The sequence below is a fragment of the Hermetia illucens genome, chromosome 5 (genome assembly GCF_905115235.1).
Source record: "Hermetia illucens chromosome 5, iHerIll2.2.curated.20191125, whole genome shotgun sequence".
Taxonomy (NCBI): Eukaryota; Metazoa; Arthropoda; class Insecta; order Diptera; family Stratiomyidae; genus Hermetia; species Hermetia illucens.
The window spans coordinates 46,930,032-46,951,957 of NC_051853.1; the positions used below are offsets into that span (position 1 = coordinate 46,930,032).

The window sequence follows — 21,926 nt, forward strand, 5'->3', positions numbered from 1 at the left end:
CAGGCGCACTGAGCACTGAGAGGATTATGACGACAGGCAAGCATACGATAGTATCGACCGCGACGTAATATACAACACAATGTCTGACTGCAACTCCTGTAAAGTCAGTCCATATTACAAAGGTGACATTAGTGAGTAGCCTTCGCAGACGATGTAAATTCAGTGGCAGGACCAGTTTTTATTTCCAAGGAAAAATTTATCTCTCTGCAGTCAGAAGTCAGACATGTCGGACTACAAATGATTAAAAAAAATTGATTTCATGACCTAGACAAGAAAAAAGAAGACAGGCAAAAAAATTTAGTGTCGTTCTATACTAATCAAGTGAGAAGGGACTTATTTTCAGAACTCTAATCGTAGTTTACAAGGCTACATACCAAAGAAAAAAAGATAACTATAGATAACGATCATTTATGATTAACAGAAGCTGTAATTCAAAGACCAAGATATATGTACCACCCAATGAGGGCAAGGACTCTTATCACTGAAGAATTAGCAATGCTAGTTGTTCTGGGCAAAAAAGCTTAGGCGGTAGCTGAACCGTGTATCCCTTAATATATTCAAATTGCAGACTAAATTCAGAATGGAATTTCAGTACATCGAACTCATGGAAACAATGAAAATATGGGTGATCTACGCTATTTTCGTAACAACGTCAATATACGAGATCATCGATAGCTGGAAAACTAATATCTTACATCAAACAAATTTTTTTTCAATATATTAGGAAAATACGAGGGTAAAAAGTAAAGAACATAACAGATAATTAAAGATGAGTAAAAAATCTATCACAGTTTCCTACCAGGACCTAGACCAACTTATTACCAATGGAAAATTTCTCTCTGCTCCGTTCTCAAAATTTGGATGTAACTGACACTAGTTTTTAAATCAAGGGATTAATAAGGTCGAATTTATAATTAGCTTAGCAAGTACATGACCTTGTATCTAAATTCAATGGCCTACGATTACCTTCAATTTCATATTTAATGTGTTTATTTCGAAAAGTATAAACGGAAACTGGAAAATGAAAAATAGTAGAGAATCATCAAATGTTTGGAAGAAAAGAAGAATAAATATCATAAACAAAAGGTAGATAGATTGAAATGGAGACAAAAACTTCAAGATAGTTGCCTCTTTGCAGGGATACCAGATATTTATCGCGTTCAGTGATAAGCATATAAAACAAAACTTACCTTGGCTACCGGGCCAGGATGTAAAAGCGGTTCATTTTCACGACAACTGCTATAGTTGTTATTAAAATGGTTCCTTACATTCAATTGATCACGTCTACTTATATTATTATAGCTTTCCATTTGCCCATAACTCTCCCTGATATTGTAACTTTCATGATTATTCATAATGTTAGGATTTTCAGTTATGTTGAAATTATCACGAAGCGATTGCTGATGATTATGATGGTAGTTATTGGTGTTGTAATGATCTCTTTTAAAGTAATTATGGTTATTTTCACGAAGGTTCAACATCTCACGATTGTAGTTCTGTTTAAATTTGTACCTGTGATCATCGTGATGGGATGATGGCGCCTTGAGTAAAATATTTGGATTTCCTAAATAATTGAAATTATCTTTCTTTATGTTATAGCTCTCAGAATTAATCATGTTCGGGTGATAGTTTTTCTCATTGATATGAGACTGTTTCTGATAGTACTCGGCTGGATGAGGTTGGTGTGTTGTAGCCTGTTGCTGCTGTGATGGTTGCATGTAGTTTGACGGTTGATTAGGACGATTTCCCAACATAGCGTTGCGAACTTCACCATTTAATGCGTTATTTTGTTGTTCACAAAGGAAGTAAGTAATCATATCACCCTTGCCCTTAACCTTAATTTGACCACGACATCTGTAGCGAAGAAAACAATGTGAAAAAAGATTGGCCGCGCTTGTTAGATATTACATACCTAAATTCAAAATGTGAACCTTGAAGACTATCTACTACTTCTTGTGTAACTTGAGTATATCCTGGAATTCCTGTGGAATCCATGCGACTGGCAACGTTTACAGTATTTCCCCAAATATCATATTGGGGCTTTCTAGCACCAATAACACCGGCAACAACTTGGCCGATATTTATTCCTGTTGAAAAAGTGTATAAAAAGGTAAGGTAGGTTAACTACTTAACATAGTAATGCAATTGCTAAATATAAAATGCTATTCACTCTGTTTTGTGTGTGGATAACTAGAATCAGATTTTCAGTTGCATTATTTTGGAGGGAGAGTCTTTTTAAAACAAATCCCAAATAAAGTAGTTTGACAGTAGTTTCCTTATTCATTTTTATAGCAAGAAAACAAATATATTCAAAATAGAGTCTTTTCTCCTTGTGACTTTTTAGATGGTCAAAAAAGCATCCACTTCAACTTGAACATTCGACTAAACATAAATTCAAAGTATTGACGCTTGTTTCATGATTGGACTGTGATAAAACCGTTTTCTTCATGATCCCGGCATTTATTGCATTCTTAACAACTTCATTCACATAAATTTCCATAAAAAATGAGAAACCCTGGTACTTACCTACTCTCAACAAAAAGTTATTATATGAATGATTATTTATTTCTTGTAATGCGATTCTCATGGCTTTTATATACTCAACTAAAGCCGTCATATGTCGTCGAATAGAGTTTTGGTCGCTTGGATTCATTTTGTACTCTATAAGGAAGATTAGTTAATTTCAACCGGTAGATCACAAACCAAGCATTTGCATATTTACCTGGAATAAGACCTACAGCGGCCATAAATGTACTACCAACAGTTTTGATTTTATCAATTGCATGAAAGCGATCCTCTTTCAGTAGCTGTGGAATAGGGACAATATTTATTTTTTCAAACTCTCTTTCCAATTAATTAATTTCAAAGATACATACTTCATCAAAATCGGCAATGATTTCGTTCAGTAATCGTAAACATTCCAATCCTTGATCCGAACCATCCAGTTCCGTATAAAATTCATGAAAATTGGGCACAGATGCAAACATTACACCCACTTTTACATAGCTTTGATGGTATAACTCCTGTCCAGGGTTACCCTAAAAATATTAGCAAACCAATACTTCGAAATAAAACAAGCTGTAGGGGAATTTGAAGTGTGCAACAACGCTTTCATTCCGTAATACATTACAGATTGAAAATTCTTCAACACTCAGAAAATATGCACTAAACATTATGTACGTGTATATGGAAGCACAGTGTAGAGAAGATGTCGCAAACAATCGTTAAAAAAGTGATAACATTCTGTGATAGTAGAAAAAATATATCAATAGTAGTTCACACTTCAAAAATAAACAAAAGTTCAGACAGAATAGTTTAGGTATCTTCTGATTGTACAATTTTTATTATTTGGAATTTGCATTCATTTAATAACGCATTGCAGTTTAAAAGTTATTTAAAATTGAAAACTGAATTCTGAGGAAACGTTTGAAGGGTTTGGTGTTACACCAAGGATCCTTACATGATAGCATACTAACTTGTTACTTTACTTAAATATGAGGAATGACCATTCCAGAGAAACTCCAGCGGATCAAGACTAAACTCGAGCCACTTCACCTTAATAATAATTATAATTGTTGGCGCAACAATCCAATTGGATCAGGGCCTTGAAGTGTGTTAGAGAACTTCATTCAAGACCGTAACGGTACACTACAGGATTACAGTGCTCTCTAGGAGGCAATTGCACTCGCCCGAGATTATTACCCTGATTTGACTGAGGTACTCATTTACAGCTGAGTCGACTAGTATCCGACGTCAAATCACGATACAAATTCCACTGCTACCAGTGAGACTTGAACTGCAACCATCCGTATGATAGCCTTGCGCTCTAACCACTCAACGATCTGGACACTCCGGACGCTCCACTTCATCTTATATCCAAAAACATAGGACATAGCGGTCCTGCGAAGGTGATCGAGATGTGATCAATTCAGACAAATATCAAATTGCTTATCTTCCTTGACAACTGACATCGCTGTAAAATTCTTACAACTTTAGATTTATGTATTCATAATCAAATTCCACTTGCAACAAGGAAGTCCCGATAACAGCCGCTATCATAATCGCGTTAACCTTTTAAAGTTGCAAGTTAGTCAAACGAAAAGATTGTTCTTTGATTAGGGACAACCCTATTTTTTCTGTAGATTGGGTTGCGGGGTTGTCCCTAATCAAAAAACAATCCTTTCGTTTCATTAAACTTCAACATCAGCGACATTAGAAGAATATTGCTAACACCTACGCATCGCCTTCGAAAATTTAGCCTTCATATTAAAGTCACCAAATGAATCTTCGGGGCTTCAGCCATAAAATATCTCGATCATCGAATTGACGAATGATACTTTAAGATCGCTTCTAAAATGAATAAAAACAGTCTTCGAGTATAAGTTTCCTCGGCTCCACTTAGAAGATTTTCAGGTATGATGAGTTTCTATCGTCAGAGGCCAAGACAACGGATAAAATTCAAATCTTTTGGACTTATGAACTCGACCACACTTTTTTCAAGACTCAATGACATTTCGCTTTTGTCATGGTTTTCAATTATCTACTCAAGAGGAACCTCTCACAATTCACGGCAGGGTCGAAAGCACTGAATGCAACTGTAGAGGAGGTTCCTATACTATCCTTTAGGATTAAATTTTAAAAGCTTGCGATTTTGTATTCACCTTCGAACATACCATCCGCGTTCGCGGCCACAGACTGAAAGCTATTGCCGTCCGAACTTTTGAGCCGTATCTTTCATCATCATCAACGGGGCAATAACCGGTATCCGGTCTAGACTTTCCTTAGTAAGGAACTCCGGACATCCCGGTTTTGCGCCAAGATCCACCATTTCGATATCCCTAAAAGCTGACTGACATCCTGACCTACGTCATCGCTCCCTCTGAGGCAAGGTCTGCCTCGTCTTCTTTTTCTACCATAGAGATTGCCCTTATAAATTTTCCGGGCAGGATTATCCTAACCCATACGGATTAGGTGACCCGCCCACCGTAACCTATTGAGCCGGATTTTATACACAACCAGACGGTCGTGGTATCGCTCATAGTTTTCATCGTTATATAGGCTACGGAATCGTCCATCCTCATGTAGGAGGCCAAAAATTCTTCGGAGGATTCTTCTCTCGAACGCATTCGCAAGTTTTCTTGCTAAGAACACAGGTCTTCGAGAAATACATAAGGACTGGTAAGATCATTGTCTTGTTCAGTAAGAGCTTTAGCCCTATGGTGAGACGTTTTGAGCGAAAGAGGTTTTATAAGCTGAAATAGGCTATGTTGGCAGCTAACAACCGTGCGCAAATTTCATCGTCATAGGTGTTATCGGTTGTGATTTTCGACCCTAGATAGGAGAAATTTTCAACGGTCTTAAAGTTGTAGTCTCCTATATTTATTGTTCTCATTTGACCAGTGTGATTCCATGTTGTTCATTCTTTGGTTTATGGCGCTGACATTGCTACCATGTACCTCGTCTTGTCCTCATTAATGTGTAGCCCCCCATCTCAGGTTGTTCTTCCCATAATGTCAATATCGTCAACGTAGGCCAGTAGTTGGGTGCACTTGAAGAGGACAGCGCCTCTTGCATTAACATTTGCTCGCGGATCACTTTTTCCAGTGCCAGGTTGAAGGGGATGCATGATAGGGCATCCCCATGTAGGGGGCCGACCATTGTCGACGTTGAATGCTCTCGAAAGTAATCTTGTTGCTTTTATCTGGCCTGGGATACCTAATTCTCTCATGGCTTTGTACAGTTTTACCTTCGCTATGTTATCATACGCGGCCTCAAAGTCGATGAAAGTATGGTATTTCAACAGTTTTTCCATCGCTTGCCGGAAAGAGAAAATCTGATTTGCCTGGAGTGAAGCCGTATCTTTCCCTACCTGTATATAGAATGACAATCTCTTGGTTCAATTATTTGAAGGATTTGATATTTTTTCTTTTTTGTTGATATGGAACGACAAGCGAGATTAAACTTTGATGAAATGTGGATGTAGTCGGTCTAAACTGTGTCTATTTCAGCCTCAATGTTTCATACCCATTCTGTTCTCTCATTTCAACTGATGAAGAATGCATTCTCGCGATTTCCTGTTGCTTGAGTCATGGAGGCAAATTTTCATGGCCGGAAGATGCCAAGATAGGTGACATCCCAAAAGCCATGCCTTACTAAGATCTGGGGCAGGAGATACATCTATTGACGATGTCATTCGTCGTGGGTCTTTCCTCTTGATTGCGACATTCGGATCACGTGTTTTTTACTTGAGCGTTCTAGCCGCTTAATTTTATTTTTCCATTTCAGCTTCGGGCTCACAATGTTTGCGTAGTGCCTGTTTTATTTCAGATTCAATTGCGGTGCCAATGTATGGGACACATGACATGCGAAATATTATTAATGAAACGGGAAATACTGAAGTGTTGAAGGACATCCACATTCCCGAGCATGGCTAGCACAGAAGCGTGGTGAGTTAGTTCATTCAGACAAGAAGATTGAGGAGATAGGGTCATATATCCTGTCTAAGGAAGCTTATCTTCAACATCGTCCACTTCGTTCAATGAAAATATTCGTCCGGCCTATCATATCAAAAGAAATAAACGGAAACTTATTTGTTTGTTACCAATTACCAATTAAAAACCTCATGTTTGATGCGATTGCATTCTACGCGATATTAATTTTGAGATTTGGTTTCATGACAATTATGAGTATCACCAGTGAACATATTACACCCTTAAAAACCAGATGCTCGAGCAATGGCGACGTTCGGTAAAAGCGTCCATGGTCCATATAGATATCCAGATTGAATCAACATCTCTTCAGCTCTGCTTCTTGACCTTCGTAGTGCAAAACATTTTATTCTTCGTAGTGCCTTCAAAGTAATTTTCAAAACTGCAAAGAAATTCTCAAAACTGCAGAACTGGTCTGCGGGACTGCTTCGAACATATGACAAATCGGCATATCTTCCTACAGAAATTTGTAGAGGAAAAGCGCTAGATGCGGTCAACATATGCAGAACATCAACATCGCAGAAAGATCACCATATCAGAGAAATTTGAAGTCATAGTGCGGATTTGGGGTCGTGCCTTTGCCTTGGATGCCCACGATAAAATCAAGTTGGAGCATTGACTGATTCAAACGTGCATTTTTTTACGCCGCTACGTCAGATGACATGTAATTTTTTGCCAACATGTTTACTTGAAGGAGTGTGATGTAGGGGCTTACCAGGAAAATTAACGCTAGATACCCATAGTAGATGAATTGTAGAAATAATTAAACCATCGCTTAATTTTTACAGTGAGTAAAAGCCGGAAACACTGTATTTTTTAATGTTTAAACCTCCTTGTGTTTTTTTCAATCCCCTGGAGGGTAATTCATGCCGGCGCATTTGTTCCAAAAGTTGCCTTCACTTTCACAATTGAGGTCTCTTGTTTTTTGGATTTATAAGCTTTGCGAATATGCCCTCATATTTAAAGCATTGTTTAACATGGCTGGTAGTGTAAAACGGGCAGTCTACTATAGCCAAACGTGGCGTAAGTTGGCAACTTGAAACGCCACCTTGATGGTTGTGGAGAAGATGAGATCATCCGCATTGTCAGGATTTTGTCTTTTCAGGCATACGACTGAGATAAAGTTTCCTTGAGGATACTTTGCATTGAAAACAAAAGCGGTACTCTATTTGCTATCCCAAACGGTGAAATTTTGCGGGATGAAAGGTCTTAACAGCAGAGACTTCATTTTCGAGCTACTTACAAAGTCTTTTGCCTACCTACCCTATATGTAGAAATTACCTCTACCCTAGAATAGCTCACATCTGTGGTATTCAATGCCCTGAATCTTCAGATTTTTGATTAATTTATAGAATTTAAGCAAATCAAACTGGTATTGTTGCCATTTTTCGATATAACGCTATCAGTCGGTACAGGGAAGAGTTTCCTTGGCTACTTAGGTCGTACAGAGTTTCTTCAGTTTTATGTGGTTACTGCTTCAGCTGATTCGGCGTGAATTACTGTGCAACATTTAAGGAATAATGAAAACCGTCCTTATCAAACCTGCTTTTTTTCTGGCGATCACATCTTGAATTTTAGATGTTTTCTGAAGATCCACGTTCAGTACTTTGTCAGTGCTTATGCTTATGGGCTCCTTACACGGAGGTTTCCTGTATTTCTTATATAAAAATTTTTAACGAAATATTTGTTCCATTTGTACGTAGCACGGAATGTATATGTTATGTCAGAATATCCACTTTAGCATGATACTGACATTGAAAGTCATAGAGTTTGTACTGAAGCGACCACTTTGACCTACTACAACTTTGCTAGTAATAGTGGGATTTACACCAAACTTAGTAGGTTTATGCTTTATGCCATAGCCTATATTACTACATGATTCTAAGAAGAACGTAAGGGGAATTCTACAATCAATGACTAAAAATTACATTAATATACTATTGTTAGCTTTATTTGAAGTGATGATGAAGGCTATTTCGGAGCACTTTAAGGCGGCGGATTCGAGAGTTTTTTTCAGATTTTTCTTCGGTTGAGTAGGTTCTGAGAATGAGTCCGTGAAAGAAACGATCTTTTTCCAGAAGTATAAAGCAGAGTTTTGTTTTGTTTGTTGACTCCTAGTAGGTTTGGAAAATTTTTACCTCATCTAGTACGAGAGCATTCGGAGACTTATTGCTTAGTGGTAAATGTACAGGACTTTCAGGAAATGCTGAGGACATATATATTGTTGCAGGTCCTGAAAGTGGCACCCACAGCGAAAGGTCGTGGTTAAAATCTCAAAGGGCAAAGGGATTTGTGTCGTGACTGGATGCTGGCTTCGTTGTGTTATTAGTTAATTCCCTTTCAAAGGTTCTGCTTCAAATGAATACTACTTTTCCATTCTCCAGGCATTTGCCTATGAGTCTCTTCTGATTTTTTTTCGTTTAAGGCGTACTAACATTTAAAAGCAATATTTTCAATCAGAAAATACCTAAATTTGAAACCAAAAAACAAGTGACTCAATATCGCGTCTGTATTGTATCAAACGTTTTAACTATTTCAGAAATATTTTAAAGAAACAGTTTTTCATGCAAATATGTTCCAGATTGATCAAATTAATTTTAACAAACTCAAACTTCACTTGCTTCTTGGCATTGTTTATAAAAAAAATATAAGGATAAGTGGATTAACTCTACAACCATACGAATGCAATATATTCACCATATTACTCCTAAACTGATTATCCAAAAAGTGTGCTGCAACGTGCGCGGGAAGTAGATTGTGCAATATTCGTTTGTTAGATTCCTGCAGGACATCCATTTCCTTCTTCTCTTGAGATGCTTGCAATTGCCAGAGGAAATCCAATCGGGCCGTCCATTCAACTAAACGACCATGGACAAGAATCGCTATCATAAATATTATTATTCTAGCTAACGAGATAAGATGTAAAGGGATCGAAGAGCTATGAAAGGAATATTTCGTTAAAAATTAGATGTTGAAGTATATCTCACTGCAGGGTACTTACTTGACACGATGGTCATAGCAGTCGAAAATATTGGTGTGTGATAATTCAATGAATAACGCGTAAACCACTCCCATGAATACAACTAATATGGTCTTAATTATGATTGGTAATCTATTGGAAATAATATGTGGATATAATTAAATTTATATTCGAAAATTCAAAGTAGATATAAGTCAAGAAATATCTTATATAGGATAAACTATCCACCTTAGAGTACTAACCTTAGAAAAACTGAAACTGAGAGAAAGGCAAACGTAGCCGATAAAGAGACATATTGTGGAAGAGAACATTTCCTATGAGCAAAGTTTTGATGATTCAACATAGCTAAGTCATTGTCTAGCGTGTCCGTAGAATTGTATAAGCAGGGATGATCCGAAACGCATGTAAACTAAAAAAAAGTAAGCATATAAACAAACCGCTTTAAATAGGATAGTTTGCCGTACTCACCACATTAACCTGACCCACTGAATACAGTAGAACAATCGTAAACACAGTAATGGCTAATCTTAAGCTGAAACTTTCCGACAGGTCCCAGGCAATCCATTTCAAGCGCACCGCCATCAGAAGCATCAAAATCGAGCTAACCCAAATGAAAGCGGTCAAAAATAGCAGCAATAATATTAGAGTTCTTGGCAAAGCGGTAACTTGCAAGGCAGCTCCTAAAATCAATAGTAGCAAACTACATCCCATTGCAGTCGTAAATCCAAAATCGAAGTCCTTGTGATATTCTCGTTCTTTATCACTTTCACGAAATCGTAATGTGATTCGATCGACATGCACGCTCTTATCACGATCAACAGATCGTGCATTGATTGCTTGTGACAAGAACCGATTTACTCGATTGGTTGGCTGATTGTGAACACTAGAATGTCGTTTTCGAAACGGCCGTTTCAATTTGTCGGTTACTTTTGTCTGGAATAAAATGAAGAGTGGGTTGTAATATTTTTAAATGTATTTGTTGCAGTTAGTTGAGGAAAATATTCAGAGGTGTAAAGAGAACACACCAAATAGTGAAAACTAAATCATGCACTCGTTACAAAATATCAAGATTAGTCGCAAAAACGCTAAATGTAATCCACATACATAGCAAATTCTTATTACAATATATGCACATATATCTATAGAGGGTATTCAGCATACACTAAGTAGCAGGCCTAATATAATAAAAACAGATTTTATCATAAATAAAATCAAACCCTTTAGATACTATTTACGTACATTAGAATTAGTTTTTAGCAGTGAACAAATAGCTCGGAAGTTGGAATTTCCTTAGATCCATTCACTCGAAAAACACACTATCAAACTATTGTTTACGTTAGTTTTGTAAATATATGACGACTTAATATAAAAAATGTGTTATATAATACAAGATGAGTTTGGGTAGAAATGGCTAGTGACCAACCTTCTTGAATCAACCACACCCGTAAAAAGTCTATCTTTAGGTCGATGAGGTTGTTGAGAGGTTACTCTTACTAATTTATGCTGATATCTTTTAAGACCAAGGGTCGTATAGACAGAAGGTGCTCAACCATTAATAGATTTATTTTCTTTAAAGAATCTCTCCACTTCGAAAGAAAAAAAGCTTAAGTGAGTGAAGAAGATTTATTCAAATGCAGTGAAACCTTTTGGAGCTGCCGTTTTTAGCCTAATTTGTTACCAACAATTAGACAAAAATCCTAGTTGACTGAAGATCATCGGGTTGATAGATAATAGCTATAAGCTAATTAGCAGAACAGTTAGAGAAGACAGCAAAGACAGTCTTTTTGGGGAAAAATAACCCTTTGAGGTAATCTCGAACGGAAATAAACTTTATATGAAACGTTGATTCGGTACCGAATCTTCATGGCATGGCGGTGTCTTTACTGAGAGATTGAATCATCGCTAATTTTGCTTGCCAGAAGAGCTCACGAAAAGATGATGAGGAAATGGGAAATAATTCGTTACAAACCCTTCAAGGAGTCAAGTTTAAAAGCCTTGGGTTGGGGGAATCTTGATAGAAAGAAACAGTTTTTCCCTACTTGGTATGGGCAGACGGATAGGGACTCAGATCTTCCTCAATCCTCCTAACCAAACAGTTTTCATCCCCAACAAATGTTATCCGTACTCATATCATGCGAATGTATACAAGTAAACAACCACAGCAAAATTGGTTAAGAAAATTTTAAAAGCATATTAACTTCTTTTGAAACGTACTCGGCAATATTTCGAATCATTCCCATAACTTCTTACCAAAGTGAAATCAAAAGAAAAATATAAAAGCGAAAGAAAAAGAAGCTTAAAGACTACAGCGGAAATAGGAGCTGAATACACTGACTGGACTTTATAATCATTAGATCGACAACTTCGTGGTGAACCCTTCCTCACAATCTTTCACGGAACACTGAACAACGGACTAAACTTTGTCACCCGAAACTAAGCAAATGTCTCATAACTCATGACCGCCGTAGAAGTCGGGAAAAATGTCAATCATCAGAAATTAATTATGACAAGATCAGAAGCTATAATACATGGGAAAACTCAAAGGAGGAATGCGCTGGTTATACAAAACAAAGAGAATGTTTCCACGGAAATATACGAACACATTATAGCCAAATGGTTCGTGGGGGAATTTCAGAATATAGAGAAAAAGTTTGGTCAAAATCGGTGAAGATTTCAATTCCCAGTCCTTCAGTTGGTAGGCGACACGATGATAAAATCTTAGTATGCTTTGATATAAAAGTTCTTTTCCCAAGGTCAACTACTATTTCTGGAACTATTGTTGAGGAGGAAACAGAAAACATTAGAACTGAAGATCCTCAATAGATTGATTGACAAACATAAGAGAATTTCAGTCAAATCTATCTTTAGCTGAACCGAACCGACCTGAGTGCAACTGTGAGGCTTATAAATCCCCATTCAGCGTATCAAGCCACCATTGTTTCGGCCGGCCTTTTGGTCGCTTACCATCGACTACGCTGATCAGACCAACCTTAGCAAGTGAACTCTTGTTGGCGCGAATTAGGCGACCATACCATCGAAGACGGCTTTCCCGAAATTCCGACAGCGCAATCGGTGAAACCCCATATCGATCGCGGATATCCACATTTCGGATGTGATCAAGGCGCGGTACCCCATAGTCCAACACAGCATCTTCGTCTTCATTACCGCAAGGCGCCGTTCATTGTCTTTTATAGTCAATAGTGTGACTAAAACGTAAAAATCTCTTTCCTATTTTCAGTACTGCCGAGTCCAATTTAGGACTTTTCGTAAATCTCAAGCCAAAATTATAATAAATTGAAGGATGGTAGTGGTTAAGAATTGACTGGCATTCGAAATTTCGATATTTACAAAAATGATATCACAATTTGGTACAGGTGTCGATTGTAAATGATGCCGAATTAACTATGCGCCAAGGTTTGAGAAAAAAGACAACGGATCCGTTCAGGATACAAACTTGTTACAAGAAGGGTGAGTTTGAGAGGCAATGCATAAAACAGCAAGCAAAATTTCCCAGCAGGTTCAACAGAATATCATATAAAGGTACATTATTTTACCCCCGACTACCTCTTATGCAGAAAACGCAAAAGTTAAATTAGCAATAAAGGCGGTTTCAAAAAAAAAGGGAAAAACGCTGATTCATCATATGATAAGCATCCGACTTCTAGAGATTTTCGTTAAATATTTGACTATTATCAAGGCCGACAGCACTATTTTAGCATCAGCTTGTACTATTCTTCAGGTACAAAAGGTTTTATGAATTTCTTATATATTTGAGTAGATATTTGTAGCATTTGTACCCAGTTCGTGATGGTTATGCATCTCGTATGTCAAAGTACTCGCTTTAGTGTAATTCTGACATTCATTTCCACAAAAGTTACAACTTTTGCCTATTATAACTTTGTTAGTTATATTTCGGTTTCCACCAAACTCCCCCTTTTTTCATTAAATGCCAGATCTGGACTTGGCTTTGGAAATTATCAATCATTTGATACACTTCATGACTAACATATATTTGGTGAAAAAAAAATCTACACCGCCCTTGCATGTATGGCGACCCACTATTCCTTATTAAGCTCAACGTCGAACGATTGTGGCTGACTGCATGGATGGGTGTTCACAGTTCCCACCTTTCCGTCCAATTTCCTATCAATAGGAGTAACCGTTTCTGAGACAAACAGACGATTTTAATAAGGCTTTGTTTCACACAAACCCTTAAAAAATGTTGATTGCATTTTGACTTTAGTAGTACAGGATGCGGCAGCATAACTTCCTTTTTTAAAATGTGCGCCACTCAGTTAGTTGATATCATAGCGGAGCGCTAGTGGTCTCGTTCAAGAGGGGATACTGTAAAGTTTTGTCCCGACACGGTTCAGTCGCCATCATGCGTTGGAATAATGAGGAGCGTGCCTTTGCCGTTGAGGTTTACTTTTCAAGCGGATGTTCGGCTATTGCAACACAGCGTGCATTTCGGAATCGCTTTAATTTAGCCCCGTTGGCTCCCGTCCCAGACCGCAAATCAATTGTTACATGGGTCACTACATTCAGACAAACTGCAAGTGCGACAAAAGGAAGAACTGGAGTCCCTCGGCCCGTTAGATCACCTGAGAACATTGAAGCAGTGAGAGCGTCAATGTTGCGATCGCCACGGCGTTCTGCGCGCAAACACGCACGTGAGAAGAATTCATCGTGATGATCTTCATTTTCATCCCTATAAGATGGCGATAGTGCAGGAACTTTCAGAACGTGACTTCAATTCTCGGATGAACGCGTGTGAGCTTCTTCTTGATGTCGTTCCCGAGGGTGCTATTGTTTTCTTTAGCGATGAAGCCCATTTTCATTTGTGTGGGTGAACCGTCCAAGAACCCTACAAGATTTGAAGACCAACATCCAAGAAGAAATTGTCAACATAACACCTGCTATGCTAACAAGAGTCATGACAAACGCCAGAAATCGGCTTACGCAATGTATGGAGAATGGGGGACGTCACCTAACAGATTTGATCTTCAAAACAATGTAAATAAAAACTTTAGACATGTACCTACATTATAAAAAATAAATAAATATTTTCCGATGCATACAATAGTTTTTATTGAGTTTTGAAAAAAGGAAGTTATGCTGCGCACCCTGTATATTAAACCTTGATTGACTAGAGAAGTTCACAGAATGAAGTGGGGGGGGGGGGGGGGGGGGGGGGCATACTTTGAATATTTTCACAAAGTATTGATCATGCAGTTAAAGACTACTGAAATATTAGAACGTAAAATACGAATTATGTTCTCTAGCCACCTTTAAAATTACATATTTAGGATTTAACCTAGTACCTCCCCGAAGGGTGTTTTATTTTATGCGAATGAGATAGGTATAAAGTGAAGAAATCTATAAACTGTATCGACCGTTTGGTCGTGAATAAAATCGGATTGAATAGGCTGTGGTGGGCGGATTACCTAATCCGTATGGACGAAAATAATCTAGCCCGGAAAATATATGGGGCAATATCTATGTTAGAAAAAAAAGACGTGGTAGCCTCTACCTTTTATGAAGCAATCCCGTAGGCAAAATGCTAGGGAGCTACTATGTATATCGAATTGCTGGATCTGGCCGCAACATCAGATTGGTTGGAGTTCTTTACTAAGGCGGGCCAAGCCCGAAACCCGGCTGTTGATTAACACAACACTGACTATCATCCTCTTTTTATTGTCTTTATGTTGAGTAAAGTAACTAACTCATACCATTAGTTTTATTGAGGGGATTGCCTTACAGTAGTCATCATTCACGTTGGTAACGATTCACAACGCTTTAAAATAGTCGTAAAAAGGACACCAATAGGTACACCCCACGACAAAACCATAGGACATAACATATATTTCAACGATTTAAGGGAAAATCCAGCAAATAAAGTAAAACAAAGTATGTGCAATAAATAATTCAAAAGGGCGAGGTAATGTATAATATGGCTGACCTGCGGTATTTACTTCTTATGTCCCGATAGTTTTAAATGACCGCGCGTATCAGAGACTATAGGACACTGTTTTTGAGCATTATTAGCTGATTTGAAACCAAGGTCAAAGGGTAGTATAGATCTCAGGGCGAAACGTGGATTGGTACCCACGATGTAGCATAAAACCTGGGAAACGCCTGCTGAATCAACACACCAAATCCTATCTCCACCTCCACGTGGTGATCGCTGGGAGTTCATTCTCCATGAAAAACTGCAGACGGAGAAGGATGAAGACGAGCCTCCCGCACCTAAAACGGGACAAAATGTACCAACTGGTCCTCCAGGTTGGGGGTCGGGTAGGGCTGACAACCCTACACCGAAAACCGATGTTGCGAAGCCACGGAAGGAGCCTCGGACAGGATGGATTTTACAACAACGAACCCGGCAAAGACAACGGATTAAAGATTTGCGCATTTTCTCATGGAACGTGTGCTCCCTGTACAGACCGAATGCTGCTGAGCAGCTAGCCGATACCCTGTCCTAATATAAGGCTAATATAACAGCGTTGCAAGAGATGCAATGGACAGGGTCCGGTTTTCTGGAGAAGAGTCACTACACCATATATTATAGCGGCCATCCAGTAAACCATGTGCTCGGAGTTAGTTTCTTAGTCAGCCAAAAATGAAACCTGCTGTTGTCGGCTTCGAAAACATAAGCGAACGGCTATGCACTCTGCGCTTGCGAGGCAAGTTTAGAAACATAAGCCTCATTAACGTTCATGCCCCTACAGAGGAGACTGCGGAGTCGGAGAAAGATACCTTCTACGAGGCAGTTGAGCGGGACCTTGAAGCCTGTCCTGTGATATCAAAATCATACTTGGAGATTTCAACAATCAAGTATGGACGCAGCCCGTATTCAGGCGATACGTCGACTCCCATAGCTTATATAAGGATACCAATGATAACGGACTGCGGATTATTCAGTTAGCAGTATCGCACGAAATGTTTGTTGGAAGCACCTGCACAGAAAACGGTCCACAAACATACATGGGCCTCTCCAGACGGCACCACTTTTAACCAAATTGACCAAGTGCTGATTGAACGCCGCCACCTCTCAGCCTTGATGAATGTCAGAATAATATAGACTTGGACCACTATCTCGTTGGCATAGTGCTCCGAGCTCGAATTACGACACCACCTACAATCCCCCCTGACAATCAAGTGAGAGTGAATACCGAAGCCATTCACAACACAGTCCTCCGCGGCACCTACAAGGGCGAAATGGATGCCGCAATAACCGCAGTCAACAGAGATCCTGGAGATGAAGCATCAACAAATGATCTTCACAATCACCTGAAGAACGTTATCATTGATACGGCCACAAACATACTTGGCCCCAGCCGCAATAAAAGTCGGAACGGTGGTTTGACGATGAATATAAGCTAGCAACGGAACAGAAGAATGCCGCATACCGAGTAATGTTGCATTCTCAAAGAACGCGGGCACGCACAGAGACTTATCACGAACTCCGTCGAACGGAGAAGCGACTTCATCATCATCATCAACGGCGCAACAACCGGTATCCGGTCTAGACCTGCCTTAATAAGGAACTCCAGACATCCCGGTTTTGCGCCGAGGTTCACCAATTCGATATCCCTAAAAGCTGTCTGGCGTCCTGACCTACGCCGTCGCTCCATCTTAGGCAGGGTTTGCCTCGTCTTCTTTTTCTACCATAGATATTGCCCTTATAGACTTTTCGGGTGGGATCATCCTCATCCATACGGATTAAGTAACCTGCCCACCGTAACCTATTGAGCCGGATTTTATCCACAACCGGATGGTCATGGTATCGCTCATAGATTTCGTCATTGTGTAGGCTACGGAATCGTCCATCCTCATGTAAGGGGCCAAAAATTCTTCGGAGGATTCTTCTCTCGAACGCGACCAAGAGTTCGCAATTTTGCTTGCTAAGAACCCAAGTTTCCGAGGAATACATGAGGACTGGCAAGATCATTGTCTTGTACAGTAAGAACTTTGACCCTATGGTGATACGTTTCGAGCGGAATAGTTTTTGTAAGCTGAAATAGGCTCTGTTGGCTGATAGCAACCGTGTGTGGTTGTCATCATCGTAGCTGTTGTCGGTTGTGATTTTAGATAGGAGAAATTGTCAACGGTCTCAAAGTTGTATTCTCCTATCCTTATTCTTCCTGTTTGACCAGTGCGGTTTGATGTTGTTGGTTGATTCGTCTTCACAGATTTCACAGATGGAAAAATTAAGCCTGGGAGAACTGAACTGAGAACCTGAGAGTCTGTGAACTAGAAAAGTACAGGGAGCAACCGCACCAGGCGCATAAGTCTTAGCAACAAATTAGCAGGATGAAGCCTTATACATCTCGATGCTCATCCTGCCGAGACAAAGAGGGAAATTTGATTTCCCACAGAATAGGCATATTGGAGCGATGGGTTGAATATTTTGATGAACTGCTCGACAATCAAAATATCGGCGAGTTGGAGGTCCCGCCAACTGAAGATGACGGACAAATGCTGCCACCACCAAGCATAGAAGAAACAGTCAGTGCAATTTATCGGTTTAAAAACCATAAGTCGCCAGCAGCCGATGGAATTACAGCCGAATTGGTTAAATATGGAGGCGACCAATACGCCAAGTGGTTCATCAACTGATGCTCAAAGTATGGGACAGTGAATCAATGCCGGACGACTGACAACGAGGCATTATCTGTCTCAAACATAAAAAGAGTAATATCACGCAATGCAGCAATTATAGAGGTATCACGTTGCTGAGTACAATCTGTAAGATACTCTTCGTTATCTTGCTAGGCCGGATAGAACCATACGCCCAGAACATCATTGGCCCATACTAAAGTGGCACCATTCCAGACAAATCACCAACAGATAAAATTTTCTCTCTGCGGCAAGCGATGGAAAAACTGTTGGAATATGAACATCACTTGCACCATCTTTTCATCGACTTTAAAGCCGTCTATGATAGCATAGCCAGGATAAAACTGTACACGTCATGAGAGAATTTGATATCCCAACGAAATTGATAAGACTGACTAGGCTAACCCTGACCAATGTACGAGGCCAGATAAAAGCAGCACGATAACTCTCGAGACCATTCAACATCAACAACGGTCTAAGGCAAGGTGATGCCCTATCATGCATCCTTTTCAACCCGGCCCTGGAGAAAGTGATTCGCGATGCCGATGCAAATGCGAGGGGCACCATCCTCTTCAAGTCCACCCAAATACTGGCCTACGCTGACGATATCGAGATCATGGGAAGAACAACCCGAGATGTACAGTCTATCTTCATCCAGATCCAGCTATGACGATAAAATCCGCGCACGGTTGTTGGAAGCCAACATCATAACGTCAAAACTTTAACTGTACAGACTATGATCTTGTCAGTCCTTATGTATTCCTCGGAGACTTGGATTCTTCTTGGATTCTTCAAAAAAAAAAAAGAAATTGTGAACTCTTGCCGCGTTCAAGAGAAGAATCCTACGAAAAATTGTTGGTCCCCTACATGAGGATGGCCGATTCCGTAGTCTATATAACGAGGAAATATATGAGCAATATCATGACCCATCCGGTTGTGGATAAAATCCGGCTCAATAAGTTACGATGGGCGGGTCACTTAATCCATATGGATGAGGATGATCCAGCCCGGAAAGCCTATAAGGGCAATATCTATGGTAGAAAAAAAGACGAGGCAGACCCTGCCTGAGATGGAGCAAAACCGGGATGTCTGGGATTCCTTATTAAGACAGGCCTAGACCGGATACAGGTTGTTGCGCCGTTGATGATGATGAAACATAAAATATAACGGATTGTTTCAATTTTTTTTGTGAAGATTCTGACTGGCAATTAAAGTAGTTGTGTCCGGATGTGTCACTGGTTAGAGCGCTAAGCTGTCGTACAGAGGGTCGTGGTTCAAAGTCCAATTATTATTATTATTACAGAAGTTTGTATCGTTAATCAAGGGAAAAACATTTTCGCTGCTTACGCCTTCTAGGTTTCTAGTTCCTCATAACGATTGAACAAAGATTATGAAAGAAGTTATTGAATGGAATGGAAAGAATTTAGATTGGATATTAAACAAAAAGTAAAGGACTTACAATTATATCCATAGCTAACTACTCTCTCTAACTACATGTAAATAAGCAATAAAGTTGCAGAGATTTCTGTTCTTCTTAATGATGAATGAGCCCTAAGCTAAACTTTCATCAGCAAGCTCAAGATTTTGGAATTCGAGCCCGGCTTTGGTTTTAAACATATCTTCATCTTTGCGAAGTGGTATGAAAAATTAAGGCCATAAATTGATAAGATTCACAAGGATTGACTATAATGAATGGAATGCACAACACAATTGAAAATTTGTGATTGATGAGAAGAATCGTCTATGTTTTGTGTCCAAAATTTACCACAACTAAATTCAGGGAGTTGATAATAGATGAGGATAAAAAAATAGAGCTAAATGTAAATATAGTCCCACAGTTAGCCAGAAATGTGATAATTCAAAATCCACACACGAAATTTATGTTTAATTTTGCAGTTGAATAGGCCAATTATAGAAGGCATGAAAATCTTACTTTCAAATCGTTAAAAGATTCAAACATCAAAAAACAAGATCCAATATCAAAGCATGAAAGAAAATCACATCTTGTACTATTATATCAACTGGTTCTCATTATTAACGCTCAATTCGTCGTAGGAAAAATGAAAATATTTTATGAAAACATTAAGCATTGCCATCATTACTTCAAACTTGCAAAAGAAAAATCATGATAAAAACCAATCTAGGAAACAGGACGATTACAATGTATTTTAAAATTATATGAGAAAGGAGAGTAGAATAGAGAAATCTAGTCGAAAATCTAAATAGACGGAATATATGTCGTTGAATCAAAGTCTCACTTTTTTACGTTCTGTATTGGTGGACGATTCAACAGTCGCACTACCATTTGTAGGTGCATGTAATATACTTCGAAGATGTGCAACCTGTATTGAAAAGTTAATGAAAAAAAATATAATAAACGATAACACATTCACTTTTTAGTTTTAAAGTTATATATGTCGTCTTTTCCTCTATTCTAATTGTTCTAACCATTGCCTATGACCCATGTGCAGCACCAATCAATCAGTTCAAAGAATTTAGGCTTGTGTTATAGGCAATGCTGAGCATGTTTTATGTTATTCGGACAGCAGTCCCTCAATAACTTCCTAACTTCATTTCAAATTTATTAGCAAGTTTCCTTATTTATATCAAATAATTAGCAAGCATCTAGCATAGTCTTTGGGGCTTCTAATAGTAATGAAAAAAATGGTAAATTTTTGAAGCCAATTAATCGGATAATACGGATTTTTTCAGTGGTAAACATAGTATCGAACATATTTTACTTAAAAAGCGACGTGGTCTAGTTAACAATTATTGATATTACGTTTTATTATGTTCAGTTGAGAATATTCTCAACAAATAAGTATAATGATATTCCGCCGCTGAGTTACCTGCGCAAATTGCCATTAATTTCCAAAATTTCATATTCTGATAATAATCTCTACACGTTCATAGTGGTTAGCCTTTCGGTTTATTGAAGTAAAATGTGAAAATGATATTTAAACTAAGATTCACAGAGCGAAACGTGCTGAGCTGGAAGCTATTCATGCTATTTCAAATAGAATCTAACTATTGTGGCATCTTGTTTCGGATGAAACTAAAAATATATTATGAAAGAAAACAGATTGGGGAAAAAGACTGAGGGGAGTAATACGCGATTTGATGAAAAAATTAATGATATGAATTGATTTGGGATATCGTAAACTAGGTAAATTCGGCCACGATAGCGATGGAATTAAGTTTGACATTGTTCCAGAACCGCCACTGAGCAGCAATAATTTTTGTAATGATATTAAATTACAAGGATGATAAGGCACAAAGTTAACTTCATCCCTTTGTTCCAAAAAGGAATAAGAGAAGGAGCTATCGCGGACTTTTAATGTCCTCCACATACCTCTTCGATGCCAGCTAATTAAGGCTGCATTTACGATGCACATAATGGAATGTCACTTAGCGCAAGGAGGCCATTTTGAATTCCAGTGCATGGTACGCAATGTAAAGATTTGACCATGACATAATTTCGACAGTGCATAGGGGTCATGTTTATGGATGAATTTCTTACTATAAATCTGCTGCCAGTCGTGTTCAGCAAGACTTACCATTTTGTCGTAAACAAGTTTACGTTGCCATAACATTTTGAGATTGTCCAAATATTCTACCGAAATTCGAGAAGTTTTTTTTGCTACTTGAAGAGCAATACGTGCAACATATGGCCGTCATTCTCCCCTCCTTCTGAGCTCGTCATATGGCGTATAATTGATAAGTTGAAGAATCAGTTTACTCTAATGAAGCTAACTCACAACAAGTCGGGAAACCGGAAGCTAGACGCTTCAGGTATGAAAGGTTTTGTGTACTTCTTTTATAAAGAGATTTGAGTGTGC

General features: G+C 38.7%; 1 protein-coding gene across 2 annotated transcripts in view; it reads right to left on the minus strand.

Annotated features, from left to right (window-relative positions):
• Positions 1-21,926, minus strand: part of LOC119658368 (Ca(2+)/calmodulin-responsive adenylate cyclase) — a 64,279-nt gene that overhangs the window by 15,464 nt on the left and 26,889 nt on the right. The window contains exons 10-19 of one of the 2 annotated variants that reach the window (XM_038065730.1): positions 20,346-20,429; positions 9,937-10,401; positions 9,711-9,877; positions 9,490-9,600; positions 9,186-9,426; positions 2,877-3,023; positions 2,723-2,807; positions 2,527-2,661; positions 1,913-2,087; positions 1,191-1,854 (exon numbers count right to left, since the gene is read on the minus strand). In XM_038065730.1, coding sequence (XP_037921658.1) covers positions 1,191-1,854; positions 1,913-2,087; positions 2,527-2,661; positions 2,723-2,807; positions 2,877-3,023; positions 9,186-9,426; positions 9,490-9,600; positions 9,711-9,877; positions 9,937-10,401; positions 20,346-20,429 — 2,274 coding nt within the window. Of the gene's footprint in view, positions 1-1,190; positions 1,855-1,912; positions 2,088-2,526; positions 2,662-2,722; positions 2,808-2,876; positions 3,039-9,185; positions 9,427-9,489; positions 9,601-9,710; positions 9,878-9,936; positions 10,402-20,345; positions 20,430-21,926 lie in introns of both variants that reach the window. The other variant, XM_038065729.1, reaches the window with a different exon arrangement.